The sequence below is a fragment of the Aphis gossypii genome, chromosome 2 (genome assembly GCF_020184175.1).
Source record: "Aphis gossypii isolate Hap1 chromosome 2, ASM2018417v2, whole genome shotgun sequence".
In the NCBI taxonomy this organism is placed as follows: domain Eukaryota; kingdom Metazoa; phylum Arthropoda; class Insecta; order Hemiptera; family Aphididae; genus Aphis; species Aphis gossypii.
Window position 1 is genome coordinate 56,480,769 of NC_065531.1, and position 23,601 is coordinate 56,504,369.

Sequence of the window (23,601 nt, forward strand, 5' to 3'; positions counted from 1 at the left end):
TGAGACCATATTTTAATATCCAAATTTTCAAACTTTTTTTAACAATATAAGTATTAAAGTATAAACTTAACTATAAATTAATTAATATTAGATTTATCATACACAGTTGTGTAACTGTGTAAATATTAACTATTAAGTATTGGTATGTACACAATATTTTATTTGCGCTAACTCGGTATAATTGTATAAGTGCCATTTTAAAATACAAGATCACTAATTATTATAGGTAATTAAACATACCTTAATTATACATTTAAGTTTGAGAGTTATATATTTAAATATATATTTTATATGCACAAAGATTATAGTGATTATACATTATATTTTATATGAAAAATGAAAATATATTTTTTTTACAATTTACATAAAATTATTATTGTTATTTTTTTTATATTGTTTAAATGTGGAATATAAAATGTGAACAAACATTGTAGTTTGTAAATTTTTATAACAAACTTTATTTATAAAAATTAAGGGAATCATAAATTTGTTACGATAAATACTTTAGAATGTTATTTTGTTTAGTTTCAATTTGACACTTTGTACACATTTTAAGTAGATAATTTTTGGTAGGTAAATAGTTATTTTAAAAATACTTTTAAAAAATGAGAGGTCATCTTCTTATCAAATATAATTTCGATATAAATGTATAAAATATATTATTATATGTATACTGTATAGGTATGATAAATTCGATAAAATATAGACACCAATAACATAATTGAAAAACGACAAGATTATGAAAAATAAAAATAATAATGTGGAATTCTAAAAATTATAGGCACATAATATACATATTATTACTTATGTTATAATATATGTAATAACATATTGTTATTTCTTTATCGATGGAAAAAAACTTAATTTATACAACAATAAAAAAATAAAACATGTATAGCATATACCTAATACATATACACATTAAAAACTATAGTTTGGTGCAGATGGCTATAGGTAATAGTGTTAGAAGTATAACTAATTAATTCACTTTCCATAAATATGACAATATGTATTTTTTAATGACATTGTTATTATTGTGGATATACATGAATATTGATTCGTATTATTACCTACTATATAACTATTTTTATAACATTTTTTATTTTTTAAATATAATTTCTATGATTGTATGCGTAATTTTTATAATTAGATCTGTTTCAGCTGTCTTAGCTCTTTGACTCCAAAATACCTCCTAATTGCCAGTATTTCTTGTTGACGCTTTTACGTAAAATTATTAAATATATAGATACGCGTTATAAACAGTTAAATCACGAAGTCATCTTAAATCACCTATTAAGTAAAAGTGATCAGGTTTATACCCCTTCCTGCTTCCAAAAACAAAACATGTATCCCTTAAAAATCAAATTATTCATTCTCACCTTAAAACTGTTTTTCATCTTTATTCATTAGCATGAATTCGTAGTTTACAGTTACAGCGTTAACCTTACCTAATTATCTAACCTAGGTTATAATTCCTCCTAAGACTTAAGCTCTAGTTTTGCCACTGCCACTTATGTAATTTAGGTTTGAAATTCCAACAGTCAGGTAGTCCAACATGGCTAACGTTGGCCGCGTGTGATTTGCTCCAACAGAATCCACCAAGATGTCCTCCTGTGCCCCAAGTTGGCCCGGAAACAGCCAAAAATTTTAGCCTCTTGAAGGTTATGTAACTCGTTACTTTTGCATCTATAGCACCCCGATTAGAATAGCCAAGTGCTTCAAATGGGTACACTCCGTCTTTGTCATTTAAATCATTCCTGCAAAACCAGACAACCCTAATGAAAATCGTAGTTACCATAGGTTAAGAATATATATATTCTAGTTAATGTGTTTACATGGAAAATCAAGAGCATCCGCAAGAGGGTAGTAGTAAAACCAAATTGCTAGTCAGCGACGAGAGATGGACTTTAATTAAAAATGTCTAATATTAATTAATTTAATTAATTATTAATTATATTGTAATAATAAATAATTAACAGCGGAATTCAATATTTCGTAGGCAATTAGAAAAAATTTGTCATAAAAAACCCCGTATCATAATGTACCAACAGAATATAACTTAGGTGCATAATTTGCAATTATTATTAAGCTTCAATGCAAGAGCGTGGTTGTTTACCTGGACGAAATGGCGTTTTCAGCCGAATACGGGGGAACACAAGAGTCGCACCTGGACTCTGGATCATTTCTGAAATCATTAGATCGCATTAGGCGCAGCATACTCGGCACGTCCGTCACATCGACATGATCCCTAGCGAATATACGAGCCCGAGGAGTGTCTTGGTATGAAAACCTATTTGATATAAGAAAAAATAAAAAATGGCAGCCAATAAAGTTAACAGGACATCATACTCGCATGTGTTGTTTCCGTCTTACTAACGTAAAACACAACTTTGCGTTCAGCGGAATTTTCAGCTTTAATATTAGAGTAAATTTACTTATTATCAAACTTAAAGGTAAGAACATTATTTAAGGCATCGCATAGGCTTTTATCGATATTTTATTTTTTCAAGTGAGTTATTATAGCTATGTAAAATATTAAAACTTTAAAAATTTTATAACTCATTTTAAAACTAAAAAATATATTATATTTTATCTTTTTATAATTTGTATTTATCAAGTTTATGTTTTTAATTATGCTTAAATTTAAATTACATTTAGGCATGAATCGTTTAAACTAATTTTTTCAATTTTATTATCAATTTACAAATTAGCACATTTTATACTTTTACCTACTGATTTGTACAGATTTATAGTTTAAGAATTTTTTTTTAATAAGGAATAATCAGCAAAATATTATTATGGAAATAAGGAGAGGAAATCTATGATTATACATTGTGATGAATTTCTTCACTTCCTCGTATGTTTGCCAAATACTCATACGTATGGATGAGATTTTATAGTAAAATTATGAGAATATTAATACATAACACGTACTTATACATCGTTATCGTAACATCAATTGCTGCAAAACACATTCATCTTACCAATTTCCATATCGCTTCACCATATCATCTTGACCGCTGGCTTTGGATATCATCTGTAAGAATGGCACGTTGTAGCTAGCCCAGTACGTCTGGTTCGTAAACGGTTCAGTCACGTCACACGTCTCGACCAGTCCGGGTATTTGTTCCAATACGTAAAGCAACCCTCTCCGAGGTAATTTGCGACCTGGTCGAAACAGCGAATAATTTATCACCAGCCATTGACTGTTATAAGTGCCACTGTTATGTTGCTTAAATAATTTCGTCCAGGCCAATCCGTCGGATGCAAGACGATTCGCTACCATCACCCGAATGAAAACCATCATCTTCGTCATAAAATTGATGAATATAATGTAAATTTTATAATAATACATATTCGGCAATAGGTAGTACAGTTTTTAACGCATTTTTATTCATGTGGTTTTCGATATTTATCTACAGCACTATGTATATAAGGATTTTTGTTTTAACTGAACATTTCAATTTGTCCTAAGTACATTAGTATAATAGAGTCCTTTATTTTATACATATTAAATTGATTTATAACTTTAAGTTTATGACCCTCTAAAGTTAGTATAAATTGATTCATAGTATTTAATTGAAACAATTTTATAATAAATACTTTTGAATAGGACATAGGTTATAATTTATACCCTAAAAATCAATAAAATGTTTTTTTGTGCTTCAAAATATTAATTTCAGATTTAAGCTTAAAAAAATCTATACTTTTTATTTTTTTTAAATTATTTAACAATAGTAGGTCCAGTATGTCAACCCTGAAGTCTTGAATTGGAGCATTATTTCGACAAGTTATGATGTACATAGACACAAAAAAACACACATCATTGTAAAATCAATACATTCATCACTTCGTACAGAATCTAATATAATATGTATAATTGTATACTATGGTATGTTTAAAACATTTAAAAGAAACTCAAATCAAAATTAATATTATTTACTTATTTATTAATCCATTTTATCATCAATCATTGGAAAAATCTCGTGTATATAATAAATACACCTTGTATCAATGGCATACCTTGGAAATGTATTAAGGAAGGTGATGAAAAATATTACTTTAGTGTTGACTTATTTTTTGTTTATAAGTAGGTATAATAAACTTTACTTGAAAATAAACAAATTAATTATTACAATTCAGTTTTATATGAAGCTAGTAAATTTATGTTATGCTGAATAAGTTATTATTTAGTAGGAATTAGGGACCTTATTTAAGAGGCATTTAAAATAATGTAATATATTTTTTTCAATGAGGGGAAATAGTTTTGACCTGAATTCATATCACTTGATACCACTGACTTGTATATATGATTAAGAATATAAATTCTGATAAACATTTTCTAACTAATTTTGATTTATAAAACTGATACGTAATACTACTAATACTACGTATGTTTCAGATTCAGATAATATATTATAGATATACTCAGTAGGTATAAAAGCGTTTTTTTGTTACAACAGTAGTGATTTTATACTATATATCTACCTATCTACATAATTATATAAGTATAATAACCATATATCTAATAAATTACTGTAGTTCGAGCTGCGCATGGTTTGTAATATTTATATATTATTTAGTCGTTATATATTTGATGTATCACAAATTGTTACGAATCAGTTTAAATAAAAAATAATATATTTGTTATCTTTGTTATCGAGCGTTTGTACATTTTAGTATGAATTTTACCAACGTATTTAAAATAATTAAATAATTAAATACATTATACATTTTATTATTTGTGACATGAGAAATGGAAGATTTGAAAATGTAAAGTGTATAATAATTCTGAAACCCTGTACATATAATATCTAAATTAATTATTATTTATTTCTAACCTGCCCAATTGGCTGAACATAGGCCCATAGCTGTGGATTGTAAACTGAAATAGTGGTTTCGGTGACTGCTAAACCTGAAGAAATCAAGTAAAAATCGTCCATCGAGTATAGACAACCGGGATATGAACTAAATGTTATGTCGTGGCCTAAAACTAGCTGGTACGACGATTTACTTTCCTTGTAATTAAGACGATATCGCTTTTGTATCCTCAACATTGTTTCGTACCTATACAATATACGTTTAATAATATTATAGGTATTGTATTATTGTAATCATAAAGATCTAAAAAAATAATAATACATATTATATATTTAACAGTATAATATAATAAAATGTATAGGTACCGATTCTCAGTTACGTGAGAAAAGATCAACTCTTTAGATCCAGGTAGTAATTTTATAAGAACTGAACACGATCCAGCCCCAAACTGTTTTTTATGAGGGTGCGAAGAATTAAAAACATCGCATAAATTAAATAAATCTTTTTGAATGTTCATCCAACTTCAAAACGATAACAATTTCGTTTTTAAACACAGTAAAATAATAAAACATTATAATAAATATTAAATTATAAAGATCAATGACAGAAATCAAAAGAATATATGCTCACAAAAAATTTTCCCATGTCAAAGACTGCATTCCTTCTTTTGTATTCAGTTTATATCCATCGTATAACCCGTCGAGTTGCTTGTATATGAGGCCAACCTTTAAACATGAGACCCATTGTACACATATATAGTGATAGCTATAGTGTTCCACGTTAAAAATCGATAACGTCTTGTAACTTATAGGGAGTAGTAAGAATTATATTATTATTTTATAGTACAAACTTGATGCCAATACGCGTCCAATTCATTTTTCTCTGTCACTTGAGACATAATCCAATTTTTATTTGTCTGCAAATATTTGTCCAGTTTTACGCATAGATCAGCTCGACCATCACAGAAGTTTTGAAAAATATTTTGCCAATACATGTTAATTAAGTCAGCGGTGACGTATCCTTCCAACAAACCAGCAGTATAGGCTTGGGTTGCGTCATCTACTTTAATAGATGTAAGTATTTCTAGGTAATCCCATCTGAAAAACGAACATTTTCATTATTTTTACTACCTATAACCTGTCTAAATATATCTTGCAGACGCGTACCATTCCAGAAGCTAAAATTTTCAGATGTATTTTTAGTCAGTGATTATCCACATAATATTATACAATAAAGAATTTAATTTTGGGGAAAAAGAGTAAAGTTTTTAAAACATTTTCACTGGACCACAAGAAAATATTTTCTCAAAATTAGTCAGTAGTTATAACTATTTAGTAATTTTTGATTTAAAATATTTGGAATTGTTGTAAAAACAGATGATTGCTAATAAAATCTTATCTTTTTAGTTTTACATAATATGTTGCTGCTTATAATGACCGTAGTCTGATAGGTACTAATTTTATTTTATTTTTATAAACATGACGAAACCCATTTAAAATATAGTATAATATTTAGTTTTACAGTAAGCAATAATATACATAAGGATTAAGGATACAAGATAAAAATATAAGTTAAAAGAAAAAAACAATAATTAAATGGGTTAAGAGAACATAATTAATTAGAATAGGCAAAGGAGGTGTCAAAAATGACCTAGCTTCTTCTTACACCGATTGAAGTTATGATACGGCCATACGGGTAGGTTAGGTAGAAACTCTAAAGCTAATGAGTTGGAGGAGAGAAAGAGAATCAATTTTACTATACATGAGACTCTGAAGGAAGATTAAGTCACAAGCAATACGGTGATCAACCAGAGTCTAGGCCCTACTGGCCTCAAGAATAGTAGTTTCATAATATTTTATTATGAACAAATAATGTTTTTGAATTGCAACATTTACATGATACGAGTATACAATATTGATACAAAGATAAGTACATAATAATTTTAATTAATTTAAAATTATAAGACTTTTATTAATAAAATGCTTAAATCTCAGTGATTATTTTAAATTTAAATCAAACCTATATAATATTTTAATAATATATAAAAGTATGAAAACAAACAAATTCCATATAGTAACTATCTAGGTACCTACCTACTGTAAAAATACGTTAGAAATTAGCTATTAATAATTAACTACCAAACTACCTAATACCTAATAAATAACTGTTTTGTAAGTAATTTAAATTTAGTTATTGAAACCCTCAAAGAATAATTTGCTGGTGTTTAAAAATTTAAAATTAAGAAAAGTATGAAAAAAATAAACCCTTATATCTGAGTTCAGAGTTAATATAATTTACTAATTGATAAAACTATAACCTACCTAAAATTTGTCTCGAATAGATATTATATAAATACTTCTTAAATGTATTTGTTATAACATTTCAATCAGTCCTGCATAGTACATATATATAATATCACCATGTGGAGAAAAAATTACTTTTTTTCACACTCACCCTGTGACGTTTAAACTCCGAGTGTAACTAGCTTTACCGACGAATCTGCCGTCTTCCGTGTGTCGAATCCTAATATTATTGTCGTCATCGGCGATAGCGTAAAATATCTGATTCTGGTCGTCTTCATCGCCCGAGCACAGCTTTGACAGCGTCACGATGACCGCAGTCGACACTAGAAACGCGACGATCGCGATATTTTTTACAGACATAATAATAATGATGATTATACGATTGTTGTGCTATGCATGTATGAGTACAATGCATTGATATTTTGTACAACAAATTCGATTGACGACCAACCAAATGGAGTTTCTGTTGTAGCCGCGAGCAACCAAGACCTGCAGAATATAATCTGTATTAGGTACTAACATATTATAGGTAAATATATCAATATAGGTAATTGAGAAATATCAACGTCGTACCCCCGTCACAATATATTACATTTTTTTTTAAATATAATAGGCAACCACTATTATTGTGAGTTAGCTGGTTCCTAATTATATATAAACACATAAATCTATATGTAATATGTATGCGTGTATTAATCATTAATTTATTATATATTTTATTGTTTTTACTGTCAATAACAATAGTACATAAATATGCATAGTATAACATTAATATTGTTATTGTAATTGTAACGTTGTAAAAATGTTAATGACACAAATTAAAAAGTATGTATTAGGAATATTATGAAGTCGTTTTTATGAGCTAATTTACGTTACTTATTACACTCTTATATTATATAACCACAAACCAATACAATCAACTAACATATATAGAATGCACTTTGTACCCAAATAAGAAATAAATAATTTCATTAAATGGTATTTATTCGTTTGCGTTTGTGACTTAATTTCTTCGTTATGTTTATTATATATGTATTTAATTACAGTACCTATAGACAATTAAGTGTTGATTTTTTTATACATATAATTATTATTATTATATACATTATTATTGTTTTAATATTATATCGCAATAATATTTACACACTTATATATTAATCATAATGTTGTATTATCGGTGTAATTATAATATTATTAGTTATTACAAATATTGTGAAACAATTTTATGTTATATTAAAACTATGTATATGTATACACTATACATACTATTTACATGTGAAATCTACACTATAGTTTACTACAGTAATGTGTGTTCTTATAGTGCAGGTGTAATATGATTAATTGATGATTAGTAGGTATAATAGCACAATACAAAACCAACAAAATTAATTAGGAATACGAAAGAACATAAAGAATTAAAAAGGTCAAATTTAATATTTATTATTATCTGCTGATAAAAACAACATGGAGTCATAATATATAAACTGCGCCCAGGTTGTCAACTTGATTAAGATTATTTAATATACCTAAAATGAACTAGGTAGGTACCACGAACCAAGTTCAGAATTCTGAAAAAAAATAAATGAAATGAATAAATAAATGAGAAATTAGTTTGGTAAAATATAAAAACGGTGAAACGTCAATCAACCAATATGTATCAACAATATTTTATTATTCATCCTTTTGCTTTAATATTTTTATAATTATTAATTAGCAAATTGGTATGTAATCTTCAATTATTTATATTAATTATGTCCTAAATACATTTCAATACTTTTCGTTAATTAAAGTTAATTTTACAATTATTTATAACAAGACAGTACCTATCAAACGACGGTAGTCCACAAAAATGTAATATTTATACCTATTCATATCCATTATATGATTTACCTATGCAAGATATTATGCATACCATTTATTAATTTTATTTGTAAACGGTGATGATGTTAACACACTATAAAAAAAAAATAGATGCAGTTTACATAAGTAATTTTGTTTCACAGCTCGGGTTAAATTTACAATCACCGAAACGAATTGAGTAACAAAAGATTATCGAAGAAATAAAAAACTAACATACAACATAGACATAGCATAGGTAGGAAATATTTTCGGAGGGGGTTTTAGTTTAGACTCTAGATAGATATACCATATACATTAGGTTTTATCAACAAAATTTATTTTAAAATAATTGTTTTACCTTTAATTTATACCATTGATTATAATATAATTGACTATATTATAATCAATGTTTATACCTACGCCCATCAGGTTAGGTTAGGTTAGGTACCTACATACAACGACCAATGGCAGCATACCTACCATCGAAATAAAAATATTCTCTAAATAAAATAATATAGGTAATAATATAGGTAGTAAAATCCATAAAAAATATTCTAATTGTATTTTATTACACTACCTAAATGGCTATACAGTATACGAGTAATTTTCTAAATATACCTATTATGTAAGACTACTTAAATATTTAATATTGATATAAAAATATATATATTTTTTATATTAGATATTTTAAATTCTGAGCGGACTGATGAATGTATTATCGTATTAATTTTAGTCATTTTATAATAAAGCGTTTGTTTTTTTTATGTCCGTGTACTATTGGCATTGATAATAAAGACTTATGATGGATCATGGATACATCATCCGTGCATCACAGTCCACAGATGAAAATCCTTAAGCAAATACAAATTACAATTAAAATACCATCGTTATACACAACACTACTAAGTCCATAGTTATATTTTTTATGCTCGTATGGGTTTTATATTTAAATAAAATTGAATAGGTATCTACATAATCATGCGAAAATAACGGTTTTTAATCAAATAATTTTAATTATTTTGATGTACCTACTTAAATCATAGTGTTAATCACAAAAACTTGAAATAGGTACTGGGTACTTATAGAATAGGTAGGTAACACTTTCCAAGCCTAGTCAATGTAATTTTCAAAATATTTAGAACAAAAAAATATATATATTAAGCTATTTATGGGTATTTAAAATTTTTGAATTTTTTTATTTTTACTTTGACTTATTATAGATATTAGGTTTTTCCAAATATTCTTATGTACCACATTGTAATATTATTACTGTGCAGAATAAAAGTTAAATGATTTTTATCATTTAAAACAATTTGTTCATTTTAAAAATATAATGATATTATTATAATATTGTATTATAATATAGACTCGTACAAACTACAAATATACAATCCTTTGTTAATAGTTAATAAATACCTATAGATAATATTAAATAGTGATATTAGTAAGTAAAGTATGTATTTTCCTTAAATTTTAAAATTGTGAAAATAGCTAGCTGAATGTGCAAACACTGCAAACTGCTAAAATTATCTAACTCTTTTAAACTTAACTTAACCTAACCTTTGTTCTTTTTATAATAAGATTTTGGCTACCTAATTCCATCAAAAACAATTGTAGATAATAATAGATTATTATAACTTAATAATAACAAATAGGTGTTTCAATTATACGGGGACTTGTATTTAAGTAGGTACACTTAATTACCTTTATTTAAAACTATAAGATATACCTATAAGTATATCAGTAGGTACCTACATAACAAACAAATAAACTGCCGTGATTAAATTATCATAGATGTCAATCAAATATCGAAATAAACCCATCAAAAAAAGATTAATAAATATTGAATAAAGAGCATTGTATCACCAATAATAAAAAAACAATGCTCTTAAATTTATAATTCCATCAAAACTCTTAACTTTTTAAATAACAGAATTAGAATATTATTATAGTAATACCTATACTAATATATAATAATAATATTAAACACTTACATTTTGTCAAACAATTAGCATTATAATTAAAACAACTTCAAATAGATATCTAAATTTTAACTTTAACCAAAAATTAATTTTAAAAATGTTTTCAATTGATTCCGATTATGACTGTTAAAAATACTGGTAAAATTAATTGTATACAATAGTTTATTAAACAGTGCATTGATATCAATAATAAACATCGAAAAATAAGAATTTTAAATACATATTGTTGACCTAACTTGCAATATTGTTCTAACTCCATAATGATAACTTTTCAGGAGAAACAAAATACGTTTCTCTAATTTAAAAACATTAATTAAAACCTATTTTTTTTTTTAATAATAATAAACTCAAATAGAACATTTCAAAATGGAGTTAGAATTATTTCTTATTAAAAATCATAATTTTCGGAGTTAGGCTATTTTCCTTTTTGTTTTATTTCAACTTTGAGATTATGTTTTTTTATTTTTTAAAAATGAAGGTTGATAAATTTAATTTGTATAATACATAAATTATTTAATAATGTTATTGATTTAAATAAATTTGTAAACAGTAAAACAACAATAATATTATTAACTTTTATAGTATCACTACTTAATAATTTAAATTCTGTATTTAAAACCCCCCACCCTTAGATTAAGTTAGTTTAAATACAGTGAAGACTGTAAATTATATTAAATATTAATAAATCCTATTTCTTATCTTGTTGTGGGATAGACAAATAATAATTGATAAGTAGATGTGAATACATTAATTTTAAATGTATGATATTACTGTGAAAAAAATATGTAAAACAATTAAAATTTTCTGTTATTAAATTTACCATGCAATATTAATATTTATGGTTTAAGTAATACTGTAGTATACAACCTTGTGTTTTGATGTAATACAAAACCAGCAAATATGAATAAAAAATAAACTGTATATTGTAGTAAATAAAGATTTGGTTACGTATAGAGCCATAAAGTTTAACACAAAAAATCCCAAATAAATAAAATTATAGTATAAACATAAAATAACATTATACAACAAAAATGATAGAACATATCATAATGTAATAAGTGGTTCTTGAGTGTTTAATTCTTGTTTCATCAATCCAAACCTCCATTCGTTCCTGTCTCTAAGTATAGGTCTGCCAAGCTGATTGTGCAGCTCTTTGAATGTCTTTCGAAATGAAACTACATCTTTACGCTGAGGAGATTGATGACTATTGATTGGCTTATTGAAAGGATTATTACGACCTCTTGGAGGTGGCTGTGGTGATGATTGTCCACTAGATTCTTTTTTTTGTGATGTTTGAGTATTTGGTACTTGAAGAGTTACTCGAACAGGGGATTCTATACAGATGTAAAAAAACATATTATTAAATTATTATCAGATACTATTAATATAATGATAATTTTTAAGGTTTGAACTATGCTGCATTTGCATCCTTTTTAGCCTTATTAGCAGTGCCGCAACTTCATGTTTAGGCCTCTATGCAAGAGTATAACAAGAATTCTTTAACCGACAATCACCAAGTCATTATAATTTATAAATTAACTTCTTAACTATATATATGATACATCATAATATACAGAACTATTATTAATTATTTTTTATTAAAAAGTGAAAAAGTGACTATCTTTTTGATATGGGTAATAAAGTAATCACACATTTTTAAAGTTATCTTAAATTCAAAGAATCTTTAATTTACTGAACTATGAAAAAAGATTTTTTATTACATTTATATTTCAATTTCATTAATATTCCTCCAAATAATAAGGAAGTATCAGCAGAACAAAAATTGTTTTTTTACAACATTTCTAGAAACTATATAACTATTAAAAATCATGAAGTTAATAAAAGTAAAATTACGTTTCCTTTTAAAAACGATATTTTAATTCAAAATTGTTTGCAATCTTATTAGTATTTACAAATTAAATCAATTAGGTTTCTATTTTATTTCTTCAGTGATTTCATTATGATAATAATTAATAATATCTAATTTTCAATAATAAAAATAAGGAGTTTATAGATACTTAAAAGATAAATGGATGTGTAGTAACAATAACCATAATATTGAAAATAATCGAAATTTGTGGTTAAAAACTCACTATTATGATAAATAATTTTATCATTTAGATACTATTGTGTCTTAGAAAAACAACTGTAAACTACTATTATTATCAAAAATAATATTCCTTTATATGTTTATATGATTAATAAAGACACGGTAAATTGACAATAGGTAGGTACCTTTAAGTGAATTATAAAATTATAAAATTTAAAAGACAACACATATACTACGTACTACACAACTTACATACTCAGTAATTGTGGCATTGCTCATTATATTTATTACTATGGATTAATCATGAATTAACTATGTGATATCAAAAATATTAATGTAAATTTTTGCTTTTTAAGTGCATAACTACTAAACTATATATTAAGTTAATTTTAATACTCTGTTTACCAAGATAATTTGGTTACATTGCATATAAGACCGTAACCCAGGAATGTGGAGGACAGTCCACTTAGAGTGGTTAAGGGTGGGTACTATCCACCCTTCTGACTTAGGTGCAACATTAATTAATATTAAAATACCTTCTAATTCTTTAAGTTGCCTTTGTAAATCAGCCACCATAAATTTCATGTAATCATAACTGGCACAAGCCAATGATTTCATCCACTGTTCCATTGACTCCTGGCTATCGGCTCCTAATATATAGCTCCTATTATTAGGACCGTGAAAAATGATTTTAAAACTGAACTGGTCGTCATTTTCAGCCAACTCTGAAGAACAATTGGAATAACAAATGCATTTAATAACAATACAGTTAATAGTAATAAATTAATATAATATACCAATGCTACATCCTTCCAATATGACAACACCGAGCGGCTCCTTATCACTTTTCCGGTCGAAATAGAAAAGCAAGTTTCCTTTAAGAACAAACCATCTTTTCTGGTAGCCTTTATTGAGTTCTCCTCGTTTGCAAAGCCATCCTTCTTTGTCCACGGGTGACGTCGATGTCGAATATGCTGATAAATTTTTCTCGTTTATCTTCATTGGGATTGCTTAATTCTCATTAATATGTAATTTCTGTAGACATTTTAAAACACGTTGATATGTATCAAACAAAAATCTTTAAGATAAATTTATTTAACAATAAATATTTTTTTTAAGTTTTCAACAGAAATAGATGATCTGGTAATCTGATGATAATATCTTAGATCTTAATATTTGAAAGAAATTCGAATTACCTACATTAATAAAGGTACATCTTATCACTTTATCAATTATCACGTTAATATCGTGTTAATATCTGTAATTGTATAATATTATTCATGTATCTTTTAAATTTTATTATACAATATTATAAATTTAGTTTGTAATTCATGAATCATGAATGTTTCGTGCTATAATAATACATTATTGCAATAATTTATTAAATTATTTTATTATAATCGATGATATTCCCAAATAACCTTAATAACCCAAGTATTAATATTTTTTTATGTTTTTCTCTACTTTAAATTGTACTTTCAATTTTCTCCCAGTTGGAAAAAATCAACAATTTTAGTAATTTTTTAATATTATAAGTAAACTGATAAATGCAATAATAAAATTTGTCGATTTGCTTTTACATTTTTTCTCTTTTAGATAGAACAATTTACAATCCACCAAAGTCTTCATTTCAACAATGTCTTCTTCTTTTGAACCAACAACCATTATTTTATTTTAATACCTGATTTTATATTTATTGCATTAAATAAACATTCATATAGAGCCATTTTCCTCTAAACAAAATTATTGTTAGGTATATTGCTTAATGCTTAAAGCAAAATTAATAAATAAATTACTATCATATAATTAATGAAATAGGTATTTTGTTTTACAATAGATGACTGCCAACTAACTGGTACAAAATTTAAAAATATGAATATATAATACCAACATCTCATCTAAGTATCATAGTAGGTAGCTCACCAATGGACCCATGGCGGGGGAAAAAATTATGAATGCGATATTTGCAATAAAAAATGTAGTCATTCTAATACATTCAAAAATCACATAATTACTCATAGTGAAGATAAACCATTCAAATGTCATTTGTGTCCAGCTTAGGTAAAATTTGCATAACTTTAATAACTAATAATAACATTTATTTAACACTTAATTCTTACAGGTTGCTACTTGTGTATTGTTGAAAACTCACTTGAATACACATGGTGGAGATTCTCAATGTAATTTCTGTGGCAGTACTTTTTACGAATTATCCAATCTAAGATGTCATGAACGTAAAATACATGGCAAAACAGATGACTGTGAAGAATGTGAGGAAAAATTCAATTCAAATTTATGAGATCTGATAGTTACATATAGATACATACTATATTAGTACTGATTCAAATTAATTGGAAAGTCAGTACCTAGCTGTAATTCAAAATATAATGCAGATATTGTGGGAAATAAAATTGTTTTCGATTACTAATAGTCTGCCTTTTACAAGTTTTATGGTATAAAATAACTAACAGACTCAATCACTCAGGTATATTATCATGTAGCACAATCATTCATCAGTTGAGACCCCAACTTCCAAGCAAGAATAAAAGCATATTCATATGTTTAAAAGATTGAATAAACTATATCTACTAAATCAAACATTTAGAATTTTAATTTTTTTTTTTTGTTATAACAATTTCATGACTTGAACAAAAATCCTGGCAATTTAATACAAGTATATTTTTTTTTCAATAAACATTTCAGGTGTTTAAATGTTAAAGAAATTGATACTATTGGATTATAATCTTAACTATTCATAGAAAAATAAATTACTTATTCTAATATAAAAAATCAAAAATATTCTTAGAAATATGGAGTGAAACTGTCAAAAAATGATAACTTACATTTAACAGTTTGGTGAAAACAAAAACAATGCAATTTATTATAAGTTTACACACAAAATCACAGGAACCTCGTATCAGATCTCCAATTATACAATAGATAATATGATAAATTACATTTTATATTACTATTACATACACATTACATTATATAATATTTTTATTTTATTTTTAAACAAAAATTTGTCTAGAGTTTATATAATATAAAAGCTTATTGTTATTATTCAATGTGTTGTTATAAAAACATACATTGATACTAAATCGTTAAACCATTAATATTAAAATACATCACAGTGAAATTAAAAATACATACTTATAGTTTTTAAATGTACAGCTAGTACAAAAATACCTTATAATATCATACAGAGTTAACAAGAGAAAAAGAAAGTTAACATAATATTAGATCTAAAACATCAGTCTTTTCAACAAATTTGTAAATTATCATCTAGTAAATATTAAGCTCATAGTTCATCTTTTTTATGTATAATTTTACTTGTTTTACAAATTTCTTGTCCAAGTTCCATTTATCCAGTCGTCCTAAATGTTGAAGTTTTGAACATTTTTCAATGAATTTTATAACTGTCTGATGGTTAGTCTATAAATTAATTAATAGAATCATATACTTTAATACACTGAAGATTATTTTAAAGTTATAACTTACAATTGGATGTTCATCGTTGAACGAAATCTCCAATCTTTTAAGATTATTGCACATGATTAATGGTGGTCTCTCAAAAACTTGTGTATTCCAGTAAAGATGTCTCGAATCACTATATAACTGAAAATTAAATTTTAAAATTTCAGATTTTGTATTAAGTAATGATAAATTCTAATCTAAATATAGTATATATTTTATAATATAGATATAAATCTATCTTGGATTCTAAAGTTAAAGAATCCAAATTTTAAGTTTGATAATGTTGATGCTGTGTTACATTAACAACCACTAAACATTTAATGATTCAATAGTGAGTAAACACTTCCTTAAACTTAATTATGTGGCTAATGATTGCTTCATTAAATTTATCAATTTTTTATGCAACCCCGATTTATCTTTTAGCTTTTTACACTATATTTCATAATAAATATAATTTATAAAACTAGATCATGAACTATATTATTATTGTTTATTAATTAAATATTATATTAATTTTAGGGATAATGGTGAAAAAACAATGAAATATGGAGTGAACTAAACCGTGTAATGATCAACTCAAATCAATATACAAAACTATTAAGTGTTAAACTTAGTATGTGGTTAATAATATTAAATACCATGTTGGACATTGTAGTTGTTCGATAACCCCCTTTGTTTCTTCATGGAGAAATGGAATTAGAACTCCAAGAGTTTGTTTTTACATTAAACTGTAACAATACTCATCTCAAAGAACTGTCTGTGACGTTTCAAGTGAGGATTAATTGGGACAAATGTATTTTGAACATTGATATCTGATTGCCTAATGTTTTTTTTCAGATTTCAAGTTAAAGTAATTATACTCTAATAGTGTACTCTTTAATGTATAACCTTCCTTCAGAAAAACTCTGAGCTATTATTTTTAAGTTATTGGTGAATATGCTATACTATTGTACTGTAGTTGAACACATATACTATTATTTCATATAATTTATTTTAATAGCAAAAACATACCTTGGCTTCTTCTAAGCAAGGGCAGTTTTCAAAAAACCAATTAATTGTTTCAACGGTAGGCATGTGTAATTCGATTGACTTCAATTTGGAAAATTTTCCGACAGGCGTTTCAAAAATATGTAAAAATCCTTTAAGCACTAATAGATTTGGACAACTTGCTAGGAGTTTTGCCACATCTATATCAGCTTCCTAGAAATAAAATCATCTTACTAATCTATAAAATATATAGTAATAACTAAAATTATATGTTAGCGTTTTATTAAGACATATGACATATATATATATTTGTTGATGTCTACCTGATCAAGAATGGTGAGTTCAGATAAGTTGCGGCCATAATTAAACACAAAATTTATAAAATGAAAATTCATCATGTAATCAAGATCAATGGTTAGTGTTTGTACACGTCCCCAAAACATTGATCCCTGTTCTGGATCTGCAAAATCTTCAGGTGTACAAACACATGACAGTCGAGTATACAGCTTTTTTAAATATGGTAGACATTCCTTTAGTGCGGCTATTTTTTTGCCTGTCAACTGCATATCATATAACTCGGTCAACTGGAATATTCGTGGCTTGGGAGAGTTCTCCCATACAGTTACCAAAGCATCACCAATATTCCTAAAACCAAATGTTTTTCTTTTAATATTAAAAAATATTAATGGTTGTTATTTTATCTTACCTAAAGTAGAGGAAACCGCCTAAGGCTTTTAGGCTTTTCACACATGCAATTATCATCAATAAACTAGCGTCTTCTGTATTTGTATCCTGAATCCGCAATTCTTCCAAAGTAAAACAGCAGTTATTCAATAATGACTTATTATCATACATATGGCTAAGATTTTTACATAGCATATCGTTTGATACATTAATTGTTTCCACATACACATCTTTCTAAAGATATATTATCCACATTAAACTTTATAACGTATGATTGGTTATAAATTTTTTTTTACTTTAAACAATAGTTGTTTAATGCCAGCTTCATCGACATTCCATGAACCAGATACATCTAAATGTTTTAAACACAAGGCATGTTCACCAATAGTTTTCAATATTGCATTATCACAAATAGCACCAAGTTTTAGATGAACAAGTTTTGATGCTAAACCTTCATGAAATGTTTTCTGAAGGTTATACATTGAAGCATATACAACAGGAGTGTAATTATTTTTACTTGACATCTGCAAAAAAATATAAGACAATCAGATATCAATGTTCAAAATACATATTATGTCTCAATGAATCATTACTTGAAAAGTTACAGACAGTTCTTTGAGATGAGTATTGTTACGATTCAATATAGAAACAAACTCTTGAAATCCTAATTCCATTCCTCCAAGAAGAAACAAAGGTGGTAATCGAGCAACTCCAATGTCCAACATAGCATTTAATATTATTAACCACATATTAAGTTTAGCGTTTAATATTTTTATATAAGGATTTGTGTCAATCATTACAAAGTTGAGTTTATCCCATATTTCATGGTCTTTTTCACCATCATCCCTAAAATTAATATAATATATAATAAATAAATAATAATAATAATAATAATATAGTGCATAATCTTTATAAATTTTATAGTTTTATAAATTATATTTATTATGAAATATAGTGTAAAAAGCTAAAAAATAAATAGGGTTGTATAAAAAATTGATTAATTTAATGATTCAATAAAATTAAAATTTCTAAATTATGTTTAAGTGCGGATTTAAGTGACTATTAGCTCACTATTGATTCATTAAATGTTTAATAATTATAGTTCATACAACCCAGTACAAGAGTTATCTAACTTAAAACTTTGTATAATAAAATTCCTTGTTAAGTATTTATTACAACATAGTTCTTACTACTACTTAATATACAAGCTAAATAATTAATTTAAATATTGACTTACAAGAGAATTTTAGTATAATTCAGAATATTGGTTCTAGCCCAAGCATGTACATTATTGATAAAATATTCTCGAGATCCATTTACATCTTCTTTCATATTGTCAGTTATGCTTAATGTGTATTTGCATACCTGTTCTAGTGCTAAACATTGTAGACTTTTAACAGAATTGTATGGAGGCATAGTGATTAAAGTTGTAATAATATCTAAATAAAATAAAATAAAGCAAACAAAAACCACATTAGATCAATATTTTGTATATTTAACTTAGATAAGTTGTATTCACTAATATAAAACTATTTCTTTTGAAAGTTCTACATACAATTATTCTAAAAATAAAATCTGTTTTTTATTAAACAATCAAGGTATACTTTACAGATTTAAATTATTATTAGTGATGTGAATGCAATTATTTGGAAAAATTTCTGTTCAATAATGAAATAACAAGACTAAGGTATAAAAATGTTAATTAATAAACGAATCATGATAAAATATCCTAGTTAAAGTTGAAAGGTTACACTGTAACAACTGTTTTAAAATATTTTTATAATGCAGCAATTACATAAAAACTAATCAGTATAAGATCACATTAAAATTGTCAAAGAAAATTATAAATAAATAAGAAAAGAAACAATTACAATCAAAAAGCAGATACCTACATTAACAAATATTAAAACAAAGTTGAATATAATTTGAACAAGATTAAACAAGGGACTCAATTATACAGCAAGAAAATAAAATGTAACAACCTTAAAAAGAATCAACATTCAAAGAGCGGCACATTAGGTACTTGGACAGTGTAGATAGTTCATCGATATCCCAAAAAATGACCTATGATGCTAATATTTAGGTTTTCATTGAACAATATTTAACATAAAAACAGTTGGAACTGTCAGGAAGATAGAACTCTTAAAAACCAAATGGAATCACTTACTGGTCACCAAACATCAATCAAATACCTACTCTTTGTTTTATATGGTTTTAAGTTGTATACCTATCCCCACTAATAAAATAATGACGATCAGTTAAACCCAATTTAACTTAAACTGATAATATTTACGAGACACTCAGTACTCACGAGAAAAAGATTGAAACGGATTCGTTGACGCCTTCAACTTGACACTGAAATCAGCATTTGAATTTCAAATTTTATGCGCTGCTCCTGTCGCTAATTCGACTGAACTATTGTTTTTTATTACTATAAACTCGGACGCCAGTAAATTAGCGACGGCGGGTCGGTCGCTGTGCGTGCCGCATCAAGTGTTACCGATGTACGTAATCGCGTCGGTAAACCAAATTCGTCTGTTATGTTTTGATTTTTTTTTCGTTTCTGTCTCTCTCGCATAACCTGTTCAAATTTTCTCTGCGTAAAACGTTTACACCTATTGCACGTTCTGCCTACTTAAATTCTGTATCTGTTGTTCTTTCTTGTCCGACCAGACGGGCGGCGAAGGAGAAAGATAAAAATATTCGTTGAGTGGGGGTGTTGTCGAGGTGAGGGAGAAGGGAGATGAAAACAAGAAATTTCAAAACTTACGAACACAATATCTATAAAATGAATTAGTTACGATTTTCTCATGTCAGCCGGCTGTACAAGCTTCTTTATCGTACGTATTGTGTTGGACTTACAAAATATTATGTCATTCGAGCGGTTTTAAAAATTTAGATTGAATGCAATAGAGTATTAGAATGGATCTAACGACTATCGAGTGACCGAGTGACGAGTGACGACTGGTGTGTGCCCGAGTGGTGAATAGCGATACCCGTACGGCCGTACAGCTACAACAAATAACAATGATGATGACAAAATATAGAACACGATGATGATAAATAATGATAGTAATAATAAAATCACGGTCCTGTTTCGCCGACATGATAACGCGTATCATAGTGGTTTGCGATAAGGTCATGCCACGGAATAAAATATGAAATTTTTATTCTGTGCCCTATCATACGACGTATAAAATCCAATATCGATAAATACATATTATTATAAATAACTAGACACTAGACAGATGTCCTTATAAGTTATAAGTTATATTTGCATACAGAACAGGGTTCGCGCTAATGTGCAGTTCTAAAATGCTAATTGTGCAGTACTTACTGCTAGATACCTATTTTAGCATTGTAAAAAAATAACTAATACTTACACTATAATACTATACTAAAACAATTTGTATTAAAGTTATAATTCATAATACATAATAAAATTGTATTATCATAATATTAGAATACAATCATGAACCAATGTGGATTGTAAAATATATATATTAATATATTATATTATATGTTTTCTATGATGTATATTAATACCAGCCTATAAGTTATTTGTTATTGCGCTTCCGCTTAGGGTAGACCTTTTACATTTTTAAATTTGTCGTTTAAAATTCCGGCTATTTTTATATTATTTGTACTCGATTTTCCAAGTAAGATATTTTTGAGTTTTGTTTGAAGTATAAAAATACTTATAGGTGAATATTTTGTTTCAGATCCAGAGCTATAGATTATCTTGTAGTGGCGTAGTACAAGGTATATTTAATTTAACTAGATATATATTTTATCTTGATGCTCATGTTATAAAATTTGAAAACGGTAAATTAGCTAGGTTAGTTGGGGGGAGATAGTATTCTCTCATGTCAAAATGTGTATACAGGTACTCGTGCAGTTCTAAAATTTTCCTAGCGCAAACCCTAATATACAGAATACAGTTGTATTAAAAATAAATAATGGTTATGTTAATTGAAGTTAGTCATTGTACATAAAGCAAAAATGTTTACATTTTGTGTAATTCTAAATTTATATTTTATAAATTATGTATATTTCTCTAACTATAAGCACAGAGGAACTATTGCTTACCTGACAATTAATGTCACTATGACTGAGTATGGCAGCACAGTAGCACATATAGGTATTTATAATATATAGTGGGTTGTATGAAAAATGATCAGTAAACCATGATCAATCCATGATTGATTTCTTAAAATGTGATGTATCATTAAATTGATAATAAATATTTTATGCAACCCGGCAACAACAGTGTAGTATATAAAATTATACGTAGGTATGGGCGTATGACAGTGGACTTTAATGATGATATAGGACAGATAACTATATTAGGTATGTTATATATCTTGATATTTGTTACTTGTTAGTCCAAACCAGCGTAAAAAATGTACTTGTATCCATATTCATATTATTATTAAATTATTAGACCATAATAATATCATAGTGCTGCAAGAAGTATCCTAGTATCCTATATAATGCGCTTTTTTGTCACACCGGTTTGAGTGGTATCTTGCAGAAGTACGGTCATACCACGGTACATAATCATGATAATCGATGGTCATAAAATTCGTTCTATATTGTGTCTAATTATTATTATGATTATTTTAAGTCTCTCTTAATTGTATATTTGTGTCTCTATCGAACGCAGCACCGTCGTCATTTACCTTTCTATGGTCATCGTTCATCATTCGTCAAATAATCAATATTCAATAATACAATTATACAAATTATGGTTATCATTGTCATCCGCAGTCTCTCGGTGGCACAGTCTCTATTATAACTTATATGTCTGCGGTCGGTCGTTCGCTCATCCAAAACATGCGCCACGGGGTCTAAGACCTGAGCCGCGTCGTGTTTATTGTATTGGGTCAATGGCAGTTGGTCGACCGACATTTGAACTCGTACCCGCTCGCCATATATACTTCCACAATTCAACCCCGCCTGGCCCCCCGACCGTATATACCACGCGGCATTGACCTGCCACTGCCGTATTCGTGAACGCCTTGACAATATACATTATATTATGTAAATGAGTTTAAATTTACATTTTTCATGTGCATTTACGTTTTTTATCATTTGTTCCAGTACTAACACATAATCATCGAATTTCCAATCTATCGTGTACTTGAGGGCTTGGGGCCTATCTGTTCACTGCTGCAGATAACAGTATATAGTCTCTAAGACTAGCTACACTCAATATTAATCGCAATTGCGAATTAACGCGAACTTAACAGTTTTATAAGCTGACGCGTTACTGATTGCAAGACTTGTCAATTTTGGAAAAGTATTACGATTCAAAAAAAAAAAAAGAATTCAAACAAATATTTAACGATTAAGCGTTATAACTTATACTTAGAAAAGAATAATTTAGAAATAAAAATATTGGTAAGTTTAATTTAGAAAAATATTATATAATATTAAAATAAAAATTTCAGAAAAA

The 23,601-nt window shown here is 27.0% G+C and overlaps 3 protein-coding genes across 4 annotated transcripts; all 3 read right to left on the minus strand.

Moving 5' to 3' along the window:
* Positions 1 to 860: 860 nt before the first annotated feature.
* Positions 861 to 8,554, minus strand: LOC114121886 (putative phospholipase B-like 2). Its single transcript, XM_027984383.2, has 9 exons — positions 8,391 to 8,554; positions 7,276 to 7,613; positions 5,672 to 5,918; positions 5,452 to 5,546; positions 5,187 to 5,342; positions 4,842 to 5,067; positions 2,985 to 3,307; positions 2,117 to 2,290; positions 861 to 1,757 (listed from the first exon to the last, which is right to left on the minus strand). Exons 2-9 carry the CDS (start codon positions 7,482 to 7,484, stop codon positions 1,493 to 1,495), a joined length of 1,695 nt encoding a protein of 564 aa, XP_027840184.2. The 5' UTR covers positions 7,485 to 7,613; positions 8,391 to 8,554; the 3' UTR covers positions 861 to 1,492.
* Positions 8,555 to 11,844: 3,290 nt separating this feature from the next.
* Positions 11,845 to 14,205, minus strand: LOC114121895 (sesquipedalian-1-like). Its single transcript, XM_027984391.2, has 3 exons — positions 13,793 to 14,205; positions 13,532 to 13,720; positions 11,845 to 12,279 (listed from the first exon to the last, which is right to left on the minus strand). Exons 1-3 carry the CDS (start codon positions 13,995 to 13,997, stop codon positions 11,990 to 11,992), a joined length of 684 nt encoding a protein of 227 aa, XP_027840192.1. The 5' UTR covers positions 13,998 to 14,205; the 3' UTR covers positions 11,845 to 11,989.
* A 1,777-nt stretch (positions 14,206 to 15,982) lies between these two features.
* LOC114121883 (uncharacterized) lies at positions 15,983 to 21,166 on the minus strand. Of its 2 annotated transcripts, none has more exons than XM_027984379.2 (9): positions 20,455 to 21,166; positions 19,381 to 19,582; positions 18,737 to 18,989; positions 18,440 to 18,667; positions 18,166 to 18,377; positions 17,783 to 18,104; positions 17,484 to 17,672; positions 16,497 to 16,613; positions 15,983 to 16,430 (listed from the first exon to the last, which is right to left on the minus strand). In XM_027984379.2, exons 2-9 carry the CDS (start codon positions 19,557 to 19,559, stop codon positions 16,281 to 16,283), a joined length of 1,650 nt encoding a protein of 549 aa, XP_027840180.1. In that variant the 5' UTR covers positions 19,560 to 19,582; positions 20,455 to 21,166; the 3' UTR covers positions 15,983 to 16,280. The 2 variants fall into 2 exon arrangements, with proteins under 2 accessions (XP_027840180.1, XP_050057057.1); XM_050201100.1 differs by lacking the exon at positions 20,455 to 21,166 and adding an exon at positions 20,126 to 20,382.
* Positions 21,167 to 23,601: the final 2,435 nt, after the last annotated feature.